This window comes from Salvelinus fontinalis, chromosome 37, assembly GCF_029448725.1.
Source record: "Salvelinus fontinalis isolate EN_2023a chromosome 37, ASM2944872v1, whole genome shotgun sequence".
Taxonomy (NCBI): domain Eukaryota; kingdom Metazoa; phylum Chordata; class Actinopteri; order Salmoniformes; family Salmonidae; genus Salvelinus; species Salvelinus fontinalis.
Genome location: NC_074701.1, coordinates 17122485 through 17135701, shown reverse-complemented (window position 1 = coordinate 17135701; position 13217 = coordinate 17122485). Strand labels below are relative to the sequence as shown.

The 13217-nt window shown below is 43.9% G+C and overlaps 1 protein-coding gene across 4 annotated transcripts in view; it reads left to right on the top strand.

Annotated features, from left to right (window-relative positions):
• Positions 1-13217, top strand: part of nt5c2a (5'-nucleotidase, cytosolic IIa) — a 25757-nt gene extending 12540 nt beyond the window's left edge. For 3 of the 4 annotated variants that reach the window (XM_055902189.1, XM_055902188.1, XM_055902191.1), the window contains 16 exons: positions 153-270; positions 597-692; positions 829-920; positions 1385-1442; positions 1534-1627; positions 2247-2300; positions 2424-2507; positions 2592-2633; positions 2770-2877; positions 3008-3074; positions 5045-5215; positions 5335-5386; positions 9118-9178; positions 9312-9488; positions 9682-9914; positions 10202-13217. In XM_055902189.1, coding sequence (XP_055758164.1) covers positions 153-270; positions 597-692; positions 829-920; positions 1385-1442; positions 1534-1627; positions 2247-2300; positions 2424-2507; positions 2592-2633; positions 2770-2877; positions 3008-3074; positions 5045-5215; positions 5335-5386; positions 9118-9178; positions 9312-9488; positions 9682-9914; positions 10202-10253 — 1559 coding nt within the window. In that variant the 3' untranslated portion in view covers positions 10254-13217. Of the gene's footprint in view, positions 1-152; positions 271-596; positions 693-828; positions 921-1384; positions 1443-1533; positions 1628-2246; positions 2301-2423; positions 2508-2591; positions 2634-2769; positions 2878-3007; positions 3075-5044; positions 5216-5334; positions 5387-9117; positions 9179-9311; positions 9489-9681 lie in introns of all 4 variants that reach the window. The other variant, XM_055902192.1, reaches the window with a different exon arrangement.

The window sequence follows — 13217 nt, the reverse complement described above, 5'->3', positions numbered from 1 at the left end:
TCCAGTGTGTAGGCGCTATCGTGCTTTGTCAGTCTCGCCACATAAATCTGTCTCCCTCTCTATGAACACGGAGAGACCGCATTGTAGCTCTCTCCCAGTGAGTATATCACCCTGTACTACAGTAGCTGTATCCCTCTCCCTGCTTACTGCAGTGTATAAATCACCTGAGTACGAGTCGCTGGGATTTGACCTGACCGTGGAACGTCTCATCCACATCGGTTACCCACAGGAGCTGCTCAACTTTGTCTACGACCCCGCTTTCCCCACCAGGTCCGTCTGACATCACACTTTCACATCAGTTAGTTATTAGTAAGGCCAGACTGAATTCTTATGAATACCATTATAGAGTTGTCTTTGATTTGGTCAATTATAATTATTTATTTGTTTTCTAACAGTACTTGGTTTCAGCCGATTTCATTTCACAAATATATGATTTAAAAATAACTTAGGGTCTTGAGGAAAATACTCCCTTTCAGTCTGGCCCAGGTTAAAAGTTACACATCTCAGTTAGTAAGCCTCTTTAGAGATGATGGCTCCCATCTCACACACACATATAAACGTTTCTGACAAGTTGTCCTACCACCCTCTGGTTCCAGAGGCCTGTTGTTTGACACAATGCACGGGAATCTGCTCAAGGTCGACGCATACGGCAACATCCTGGTCTGTGCCCACGGCTTCAACTTCATGAGGGGGTGAGTTCTGCTGCTCGTAATGATATCACCCTCACACCAAACATTTACCACGTGCTCATGCCAAATACCCTCATATTGCACATACACACACACCGTATAGTCATATCATACTCATTGAATCACTCTGTTCCTTTAGGCCTGAGATCAGGGAGATGTACCCCAACAAGTTTATCCAGCGTGGAGACACTGACCGCTTCTACATTCTGAACACACTGTTCAACCTCCCTGGTGAGAGAGCAGTCTTCACCCCATTTCACCCCACTCCAAATCTAATGACACAACCTTTAAAATCTGTCAATTTCAAATAACCTTAAATTCATAACATTTTCTAAATGAAAAGAAACCAATAAATACAAATACTCAACATCAAAAAATCGAATTATCTTTATCAAAAATGTTTGTGCTCTTATTTTTTTGTTCTTATATTATTTATTTTTTTAAATACAAAATCGTAAAAACAATTTGGGTGACCCCACTGACCCTGAGTTTGAATACCACTGCCTGAGTGACATTCACTGAACTGTGTTCACAGTCTCTCTGATACTGTCCACATTACTGCTCCAGAGTACTGCTCAAATAATCCACTGGTTGTTGTTCCATAAATTAGTGTTGTTTTTTTATTTTCTGAGGAATGTCCTTTTTGCTGATGTCACATTGGTGTTTCAAATGGCCTTACCTTGCTCCCTCTTCAGAAACCTACCTCTTTGCTTGTCTGGTTGATTTCTTCACCAACTGCCCCAAATACACAAGGTGAGTGTGCTGCTCTCCCTCTGAAAACGGAATCATTTTGAATGATTATCAGATAGTTTGGGATTTCTAATTCAAGTTATTGTGGTCCCAGCTGCGAGACTGGCTTTAAGAATGGAGACCTCTTCATGTCCTACAAGAGCATGTTCCAGGATGTCCGTGATGCTGTGGACTGGGTCCACTTGAAGGTAAAACGACCTCCCTCCCTCACTTCCTCTTTAAAATCCATTCAAGTATTTTTCACTGAATATGGTTATATGCACACAATAATACGATTATTGTGAATAGTCAGATTAATATAATAGTTTCCCTAATAATCCTGTTTCCATGGACACTAATGGGACTTTGAGAAATGCAGGAAATCGGCACTCGAAGTAAACGTTGTAAAACAGCGACCATGTTATTTTTGGGAAGCTTATTTTATTCTGAGTTCGGACATACAAAGTTTATGTGAAAAAAAATTCTAAGATGTATACTTCACTCGCGCGTAAGAGGAAGGCTTGCACTGCTGGTGCTGCCACATGCACAGATCAAATACACTGCCGGACCTTCGATTAAGGGGTTTACATGTGCTAATAATTGGAAAGATTGCTCAGAAAACCAGGTGTTTTAATGGGCGTATGCTTACATCGTTTAAGATAAGCAGAGTAAGGTGTGTACATGACTATTGCCATACTCGGCCGACTGCCATAAACTGTTTTTAATATCAGGTTATTTGTGTTTAAGTGAACATACTTCTTGTATCTGTTATTTATCTGTTATTCCTTCTATTCCCTGTCTAAATGTTTTGTCGCCTGTTTTCATCAGGGATCTTTGAAAGAAAAAACGGTGGAAAACCTGGAAAAGTATGTGGTCAAGGATGTAAGTACACTTCACATTCATTTAATTGCATCTGACACATTTTCAGTGACCTTGTCTTTTTTAACACCTGTAAACGTATCACTTAAAATGTAATTTGCTTAATTTATTTTTTCTTCATTAAAGGGGAAGCTCCCTCTACTCCTGAGTCGGATGAATGAAGTGGCCAAGGTGTTCCTGGCCACCAACAGTGACTACAAGTACACAGAGGTGAGGCCTACCGACTGCACTGTACATAACCCCATACACAATCAATGAACATCACGTATAACGTCTCTCTGTTTATCATTTCAGAAAATAATGACATACCTGTTTGACTTCCCCCATGGTCCAAAGGTAAGAGACTGAATTGTCTTGTTTAGATTCTTGTTGCTTCCTTTCCGACCTAAGAACTCTAAGAGAAGAGGGGTTTAGGGGAGGCGGAAAGCTGCTGAAATGGAACAGAGGTTCAGTGTGTATGTTTGTGCTGCAGGTGGGAATGCCCCATCGGCCCTGGCAGTCCTACTTTGACCTGATCTTAGTAGATGCCCGCAAACCCGTGTTCTTCGGAGAGGGGACAGTGCTACGGCAGGTCGACACAGTGAGTATTTGTGTTTGGGCTCGAGTATGCGTTAAACCGTCTAGCAGTGTGGTACCTGTGTGTGTGCACGTTTTTGTGTGTTCATGTTGGCATTGCCACGATGACCTTACCAGAGTGCCTTCTGTTGCAGACCACAGGCCGGCTGAAGATTGGCACATACACAGGACCGCTGCAGCACGGCATCGTGTACTCTGGAGGTAACGCACTCCTGACACATATCATTTATACGGTGCATTCTGCAAGTATTCAGACCCCTTGACTTTTTCCACATTTTGTTACATTACAGCCTTATTCTGAAATTGATTAAATTGTTTTTTTCCCCTCGTCAATCTACACACAATACCCCATAATGGCAGACATTTTTGCAAATTTATTAGAAATAAAAAACGATCACATTTACATAAATATTGAGACCGTTTACTAATGTACTTTGTTGAAGCACCTTTGGCAGCGATTACAGCCTCGATTCTTCTTGGGTATGAGGCTACAAGCTTGGCACACCTGTACTTGAGGAGTTTCTCCCACTCTTCTCTGCAGATCCTCTCAAGCTTTGTCGGGTTGGATGGGGAGCGTCACTGCACAGCTATTTTCAGGTCTCTCCAGAGATGTTCGATCGATTTCAAGTCTGTGCTCTGGCTGAACCACTCAAGGACATTCAGAGACGTCCTGAGTCCACTCCTGTGTTGTCTTGGCTGTGTTCTTAGGGTCGTTGTCCTGTAGGAAGGTGAACCGTCTCCCCAGGTCCTGAGCACTCTGGAGCAGGTTTTCATCAAGGATCTCTGTACTTTGCTCCGTTCATCTTTCTCTTGATCCTGACTAGTCTCCCAGTCCCTGCTGCTGAAAAACATCCCCACAGCATGATGCTGCCACCACCGTGCTTCACCATAAGGATGGTGCCAGGTTTTCTCCAGACATGACACTTGGCATTCAGGACAAAGAGTTCAATCTTGGTTTCATCAGACCAGAGAATCTTGTTTCTAATGGTCTGAGAGTCCTTTCGGTGCCTTTTGGCAAACTCCAAGCCGGCTGCATGTGCCTTTTACTGAGGAGTAGCTTCCGTCTGGCCACTACCATAAAGGCCCTTTTGGTGAAGTGCTGCAGAGATGGTTGTCCTTCTGGAAGGTTCTTCCATCTCCACAGAGGCACTCCTGAGTTCTGTCAGTGACCGTTGGGTTCTTGGTCACCTCCCTGACCAAGGCCCTTCTCCCCTGATTGCTCAGTTTGGCCGGGCAGGCAGCTCTAGGAAGAGTCTTGGTGGTTCCAAACTTCTTCCATTTAAGAATGATGGAGGCCACTGTGTTCATGGGGACCATTAATGCTGCAGACATTTTTTAGTACTCTTCCCCAGATTTGTTTGTCGACACAATCCTGTCTTGGAGCTCTAGGACAATTCCTTTAACCTCATGGCTTGGTTTTTGCTCTGACATGCACTGTCAACTGTGGGACCTTATATAGACAGATGTGTGCCTTTCCAAATCATGTACAATTTATTTTACCACAGATGGAGTCCAATCAAGTTGTAGTAACATCTCAAGGATGATCAGTGGAAACAGGATGCACCTGAGCTCAATTTCAAGTCTCATAGCGAAGGGTCTGAATACTTATGTAAATAAGATATTTCTGTTTTTAAAAAACTGTTTTCACTTTGTCATTCTGGGTTTGTGTTTAGTTTGATGAGCATTTTTTTATTTAATCCATTTTAGAATAAGGCGGTTCAAATTGTGGGAAAAGTCAAGGGGTCTGAATACTTTCTGAATGCACTGTATATACAAATATCGTTCATAAATTAGAAATGTATTGTTGACACAAACATGTAAGTAGAGCTTCCATACTGTATTGTATTGTTGACAGAAACATGTAAGTAGCTTCCATACTGTATTGTATTGTTGACAGAAACATGTAAGAAGCTTCCACACTGTCTCATTTCCCACAGCCTGTAAGGATACACTCTTTAGGAGCCAGGGAATTTACAAGGAGCCAAACATCAACAGCCCTGTTCAAATACTTTGGAAAAGCATTCTAATCACTGATATGACATGACTAACCCTTTTCACCTATCACTATCGTGTAGTAGTTGAACCTCTAGTGATTACTCAGAGGAAGGAATCGGTCCAATGCAAAGGTATTCCAACAAGGCCTTAGTTTTCAGTTTTCTCTCTCCTCACAGGTTCCTCTGACATAGTGTGTGACCTGCTGGGGGCCAAAGGGAAGGACATAGTATACATTGGGGACCACATCTTTGGGGACATCCTCAAGTCCAAAAAACGCCAGGGATGGAGGACCTTCTTGGTGATCCCTGAACTGGCTCAGGAGCTGCACGTGTGGACTGACAAGAGCTGTGAGCTTAACACACCCATGTCATAGATACTGATGCTTGACAACAGTATTTGGGTATATTTGTGCGTCTTTGTACACTGTTGTGCATCTCTTACAACTGTGTGTGTTTCTGTGTTCCAGCTCTGTTTGAGGAGCTCCAGTCTCTGGACATCTTCCTGGCAGAGCTCTATAAGTGAGTGTCTCTGCCTCGTCTACACAGTAAACTGAACCACATCCTGCCAAAACTTAAGCTCAAGGTTGACAAACTAAATTAGGCATTGTTTTATTGACCGAATGTGCTCTATCAAAATCAAATAACATTTTATTTGTCACATGCTTCGTAAACAACAGGTGTGGACTAACGGTGAAATGCTTACTTACGCGCCCTTCCCAACAATGCAGAGAGAAAGAAAATAGAGAAATACAGGAAAGTAAAACACGTAATAATAGATACACAATGAGTAACGATAACTTGGCAATATACAAGGGCTACTGAGTCGATGTGCAGTGTATAAGATAATTGAGGTAGATATGTACATATAACTATGAATAAAAGTGACGGATAGTAAACAGTAACAGTCGCGTATGAGATGAGTCAAAAGAAGTTAGTGCAATTAGGGTCCATGCAGATAGTCTGGGTAGCTGTTTGGTTGGCTTGTGGGTATAAGCTGTTCAGGGTCCTGTTGGTTCCACACTTGGTGCATTGGTACTATGACTTGGGTGGCTGGAGTCTGATAATTTTTAGGGCCTTCCTCTAACACCGCCTGGTATAGAGGTCCTGGACAGCAGGGAGCTCGGCTCCAGTGATGTACTGGGCCGTGCGCACAACCCTCTGTAGTTCCTTACCAAGCGGTGATGCAGCCAGTCAAGATGCTCTCAATGGTGCAGCTGTAGAACTTTCTGAGGATTTGAGGGCCCATGCCAAATCTTTTCAGCCAACTGAGGGGGAAGAGGCGTTGTCGTGCCCTCTTCACGACTGTGTTGGTGTGTTTGGACCATGATAGATCCTTATGGATGTAGACACTGAGAAACTTGAACCTCTCAACCCACTCCACTACAGCCCCCTCAATTTAAATAGGGGTGTGCTCAGCTCTCCTTTTCCTGTAGTTCACGATCAGCTCCTTTTGTCTTGCTGACGTTGAGGGAGAGGTTGTCATAGCATCACACTGCCAGGTCTCTTACATCCTCCCTATAGGTTGTCTCATTGTTGTCGGTGATCAGGCCTACCACTGTTAGGTCATCTGCAAACTTAATGATGGTGTTGGAGTTGTGCGCGGCCACACAGTCGTGGGTGAACAGGAAGTACAGGAGGGGATTAAGAACACACCCCTGAGGGGGCCCCGTGTTGAGGGTCAGTGTGGCTGTGTTATTGTCTACCCTCCCCACTTGTGGGGTGGCCCATCAGGAAATCCAGGAACCAGTTGCAGAGGGAGGTGTTCAGTCCCAGGACTCCTTAGCTTAGTGATGAGCTTGGAGGGCACTATGGTGTTTAACGCTGAGCTGTAGTCAGTTAACAGCATTCTCACGTAGGTGTTCTTTTTGTACATGTTGGAAAGGTCATTGTGGAGTGCAATTGAGATTGTGTCATCTATGGATCAATTGGGGCGGTAGGCAAATTAGAGTGGGTCCAGGGTGTCTGCGATCATAGTGTTGATGTGAGGCATGACCAGCATTTCAAAGCATTTCATGGCTACAGATGTGAGTGCTACGGGGCGATAGTCATTTAGACAGGTTACCTTGAGGTTCTTGGGTACAGAGGCTATGGTGGTCTGCTTGAAACATGTAGGTATTACAGACTGCGTCAGGGAGAGGTCAGAGCATGCTCTGAGTACGCGTCCTGGTAATCCGTCTGGCCCTGCGGCCAAGTGAATGTTAACCTGTTTAACCCCTAAGGAAAAATGAGACTCTGGATGGAGACTGTTTTACGTAACAAAATGAGGAAAAGGACAAACTTCCTTCAGATTTTTTGGGGGGGAACTCTGTTATTCAATGCGTTTGTATAGGCTAATAGCAGTAAGGCCAAATACATGTTTTATTTATTTTTGATACTTCAAGGGGTCTTAAAATCCAAAATAAAATAGCCAAATAATCCTAACGGGTTAAAGGTCTTACTCGTATTGGCTAAGGAGAGCTGATTAAACAGTCGTCCGGAACAGCTTGTGCTTTCATGATTGGTTCAGTGTTGCTTGCCTCGAAGTGAGTATAGAAGGCATTTTGCTCGCCTGGTAGGCTTGCTTCATTAGGCAGCTTGCGGCTGGGTTTCCCTTTGTAAATCCGTGATAGTTTACAAGCCCTGACACATCCGATGAGTTTCAGAACCGGTGTAAGGGATTTGATCTTAGTCCTGTATTGATGCTTTGCGTGTTTGATGGTTCGTCTGAGGGCGTAGCGGGATTTCTTATCAGCGTCCAGGGCCTTGAAAGAGGCAGCTCTAGCTCTTAGCTCAGTGCTGATGTTGCCTGTGACCTATGGCTTCTGGTTGGGATATGTACGTACGGTCACTGTGGGGATGTCATCGTCGATGCACTTATTAATGAAGCTGATGACTGATGTGGTAAACTCCTCAATGCCATCGGATGAGTGCCAGAACATATTCGAGTTTGTGTTAGTGAAACAGTTCTGTAGCTTAGCATCCGCTTCATTTGACCTCTTCTGTATTGATCGCTGGCACTGTATCTACTGTTTGAGGTTTTGCTTGTAAGCAGGTATCAGGAGGATAGAGTTATGGTCTGATTTGCCAAATGGAGGGTGAGCTTTGTATGTGTCTGTGTGTGGAGTAAAGTTCTTTCGCCTCTAGTTGCACAGGTGACATGCTGGTAGAAATTAGGTATGACTTATTTCAGTTTTCCTGCATTAAAATCACCTTCCACTAGGAGCGCTGGCTCTGGATGAGCATTTTCTTGTTTGCTAATGGCCCTATACAGCTCGTTGAGTGCGGTCTTAGTGTCAGCATCAGTTTGTGGTGGTAAATAGACAGCTACGGAAACTCAGGCGAGCACAACCACAAGCCTTCCTTAACATTAGAAATTGCACACCAGCTGTTTATAACAAAGATAAACAGTTCTTCAGGTCCCGTTGATGGGATAGTTTAAAAAAATATATATATATATTTTGTTTTGCTTTTACCCCTTTTTTCTCCCCAATTTCGTGGTATCCAATCTTGTCTCATCGCTGCAACTCCCGTACGAAACACAAACCAAACAAGCCGCACTGCTTCTTGACACAATGCCCACTTAACTCGGAAGCCAGCCCCACCAATATGTCGGAGGAAACACCGTACACCTGGCCACCGTGTTAGTGTGCATGCACCCGGCCCACCACAGGAGGCGCGATGGGACAAGGACATCACTGCCGGCCAAACCCTCCCGGACGACGCTGGGACAATTGTGCGCCACCCCATGGGTCTCCCGGCTGCGACAGAGCCTGGACTCGAACCAGGATCTCTAGTGGCACAGCTAGCGACTGCGATGCAGTGCCTTAGACCACTGCGCCACTCGGGAGGCCGATAGGATAGTTTTGAACGGAGCTCTTCCAGGTTTTTCTCCGGTGATTTTATTTACTCCCCGCCGTAGCTTCATCAGGGTGCCCGCACGTCGGCCTCTATATCGCAGTCTCTTTCTTTTCCCGAGTGTCGGGGCCTGGTCTGGGGGTGAGCAGCATGTCCTGTGCAGCTGAATCAAGGTTAGTGATGTCAAGAAGCTTGTTTCCTATGACCGGAAAAATGGCGGAAACATTATGTACAAAAAAAGTTAAAAGAATCGCAACAAAACACACAAATAGCAGAATTGGTCAGGAACCCGTAAATCAGCGGCTATACATTTCGGCGTCATTCCTGTTCTACCATAGAATGGCGAGACAAGTACAAATGAATATAGCTTGACTCCACCAAAGCCCAATTCAATAGAACTGTTTCTCTGTCCACAGAAATCTTGACAGCAGCAGCAACGAGAGACCTGATATCAGTTCCCTCCAGCGCAGGATCAAGGTACACACACATACTGTACACCCTGCAAACTGGCACCATGCACATATGCATACCCAAACGTACACATAGCATACAGTGCACTCAACCTCTAAATTTTCTAACTTTCTTTCTTCTCTTACCCTGTCCGCCACAGAAAGTGACCCATGACATGGACATGTGCTATGGGATGATGGGCAGTCTGTTCCGCAGTGGCTCCAGACAGACTCTGTTTGCGTCACAGGTGATGCGCTATGCTGACCTGTACGCTGCCTCCTTCATCAACCTCCTCTACTACCCATTCAGCTACCTGTTCAGAGCAGCACACGTACTGGTGAGTTCAGCTAATGTTGTCTCATAGGACATCCGGATGTAAATTCCCTCGTTGGATACAATAGTTAGGACAAAACGAAGGAACGTTGTTTGTCTGTATGACAATACATTGAGAGCAGCACTACTATGGGTTGCTTTTTGTTCTCTGTGTGGATTTGTATGACACTTCCTCCCTTCCTGCCCTTCTCTCCCAGATGCCCCATGAGTCGACGGTTGAGCACGCCCACGTGGACATCAACGATACCGAGTCGCCCCTGGCAACGCGTAACCGCCACTCCGTGGACCTGTTGGAGTTAGACTGTAAGAGGCACCAGCTGACCCGCTCCATAAGTGAGATCCAGCCCCCAAACCTGTTCCCACAGACCCCCCAGGAGATCACCCACTGCCACGACGAGGATGATGACGAGGAAGAGGAAGAGGAGGAAGAGTAAGCGGGGAGAGGAGGCTCGCCAAAGGGTAGACTTTTACTTTAGGGACAGATCTAGGATCAGTTTAGTGTCTAGTGGCAAATTCCTACTACTCCAGGAGGTGTATAGCGCGTAGTGTTGTGTAGCTAGCTAGGTAACTGAATGTCCCCAGCAAAGGGATTGGAGAGGCTCAGTAAGTGTCAGGATTAGGGTAAGGGTTACACAGATTTTAGTTGTACCGTTTGTATATATTTCTCAGCACAGGCTATGTAAATGTTGTTTGTTTTGTTCTTTTTGCTTGGTGAAGTTTCCAGAGAAGTTTCCAGATGGAGCTCTTCGGACCACACCTAAGAGACTGATGGTGACTTGGCCCCCCTATAGCATGCCTGCACTGACCTGGCATCATTATGCAGTCAGTATCACATACATGAGCCGTGCACGCATAGTCTTTAAAACCCCACCCTAGGCAACACAGTGACTAGGGTCTGGTTTCAATGGTGGACTCTTTTGGCATAGAGCAGGGATGGGCCACTTTGATTGGTGTGGGGGCCACATGAGGTGCCGTTTTTCGCAGGTCTGCATACTCACATGTGCATAGCCCTTTTCCCACCACAATGCAAGCAAAACATTTTTGCAGCCCCTCTCTTGACACCAAAGAGTTTCTACACAATTCTACACATTTTGCCATGGGGTGTAGAGAAAATGTTGCAGTTTAAAAGCAAGTTTGCTGCAATTCTACACATTTTGCGGGGGAGGTAAATTGATCCAAAGGACTTCAAAAGGGAGCGGCCCGCCAATTGCCAATCCCTGGCATAGAGGAGCTACGTCACTGCCTATGTCGATAATAAGGGAGGGAAAAATCTGGGGCTTTCCCAACAAATCACGCGGCAGACATGCCGGAATGTCACGATTCAAAACCAAGGTTTGCTGGCAAAAACATTGCAGTACTTTTAGTTAAGGATGCAAACGGGCCACGTGAAATTCACTCATTTAAATAGAATCTCTATGATCGTCATCTTGCTAGCTACTATTTTGTATTTTATTCAAGTTGATAAAGTTGTGACGTAGGCAATGATGTAGTTCCTCTATGCCAAAAGAGTCTTGAAAGCAGACCCTAGCCTAGGGTCGGGTTTTCCAGACTAATGCACTGACGCTGCCCTGCTACTGTCCCCTAGCTGTGAGTGGTGTGCCTTTTAGTTTGTTTTACTGAATGAAACTGATCCCTTGGTTAAAGATGCACTATGCAGAAATCTCTCTGCCATTTCCTGGTTGCTCAAATTCGAATAGTTTGCCTAATGTCAGTATATGTGACAAATCAAGCAAGTTTAATGTATAGAATCATTGTACCATGTAAACCGCACTGAGATATATTTTCCATAACCAAAAATAGTATATTCAGCTGTTTGAAGCTGGTATACAAAACACAAGTAAAAGACACAAGCGAAACTTCAGCACGGTAAGCATAGAAATAGGGCACATAGAACAGATCTACCGCTTCTTAGACTTGCTTTCAATGAGAATGACAGATCTATAATTCACATTTCTATGTGAATTTGGTTGGGGTCGCCCAAAAAGTTACATATTGCAGCTTTAATGTTTGAACCACCTAAGGAACAATAGTATAATTTATATGGAGTCCTATTTGCACCAGACTTTGTGGTTATAGAAATGCTTTTCTCTAAACTGTTATAGAATAGTATTTTTATGGAAACAGAGAGCATGTGATGGCTGCTGTGGAACAGTATAAAAGTTTGTGATCATACGCACATTCTTAAAAAACGTAGGTGCTGGGCTAATAAAGAATACTTCTGAAGAACAAGAAGGCCTGTTTATGCTCCCAAAAAAGCTCTGAATTGGGTGCATAAACTGTGTGTGGGCCTTCCTGTCCTTTGCTGTGGTACAGTACACATCTGTCTGAGGAATGTGACAAATAAAAGTATCACGTTACGTGACGTTACACAGCAACTGCAGATCCAGAGCAGCCGGCAGAAGCCGCAATTCTCCTTTTGGCATCTGGTTACCTGCTCTAGTTACCAGATTTCTCCTAATAATTTACCATCCCCCACTGAATGATAGACTACATTTCCCAGAATTCAGTTGTATTCCATAGCTCAGCCAATCAGAGTCCCAGTCTCTACTAAGTGCCCTACACATTATAAAGATTATGGCAATAATATACCCTGTATTATCATTTTAATTCAGACCATTTCTGTATCATGAAATACTGTGTATATCAGCCCTATGAAACTGTTATTGCCTTAGTCTGGTCTGGATTTGTGAGACAATGTATATACAAGATAAGTATATTTTTGTGTGTTTTGAATAATGTTTGAAAGGGAAGACAGTCCTGGTAAAAGCTGCTTGTGTTATTTACTGTAAAAGTGTTCTGAAGGGCTTTGATGTTGTAGGCCTCTTCTAGGCGCATTTCAAATGGCTATAGTTCAATGACACTGCCTCAGTTCACAGCAGGCTCCCGGAGTATCTATATCCAGAGACATGCTTAAAACTCATCAAATTGCAGGCATTTTGTTGAAAGCCTGAAAAACATGGTATTGAAATGCATCTGCGCTTCCGCAGAAAACAGGCTTAACAACTGTAAGTATTCAGCTGCATGAATATTTTTATAGGAGGTGAAATTCTGCACTGCAAGAATCATTTTCTTATTTCTGCAATAGCATAGGCTAACCGAGTGTCTCTGGGCTTACGGTTATGTATGAGTGTTTATGGTTTATTATGATGCGTAGCATGACCCATAAACTGGTCCAAGTTGCCCTCACGTTTATCTCTAACCCTCCCTAATGTGGGTCAAAGATCTTACTATGTGCTATAAGATATGTGCTCATATGATTGGCTGTTTGTTTTAATAACTGTTACTGTACAGTCGTGTCCTACTGTATGGAACTGGACTGACTCCCTCTACTGGAAGTTTGAAACTACCATTAACTCAAATGTTTAAATTCAGAAGTCCCTTTACCTTGTGGCGGATTTACCTACTGTATAAAAGCAACGCTAACTGTGCCAATGAATGTCATGCTGTTATTTTTTTAAACATGTTTTCCAACTTTTTAAGATGTATAATTTTTGTGCATGATCTGAATCTGTTGAGTTTGGAGCTGCTTTTTGAATTCACTGTGGAATGTGAGACTACTTACAAAAGTACACCGTGCAAATGGATTTAAAGCAATTTATGAAAATGTATTTTCTTGAAAACATTTTGTGCATGTTCTGCAGTTGCTGTTTAAGTGTGGAATTTGTTTCCGAGAATGTTACTTGGGGGAATATCCATTTTGATGTTAAATAAAATGTAATGCGCCGTCGCAATA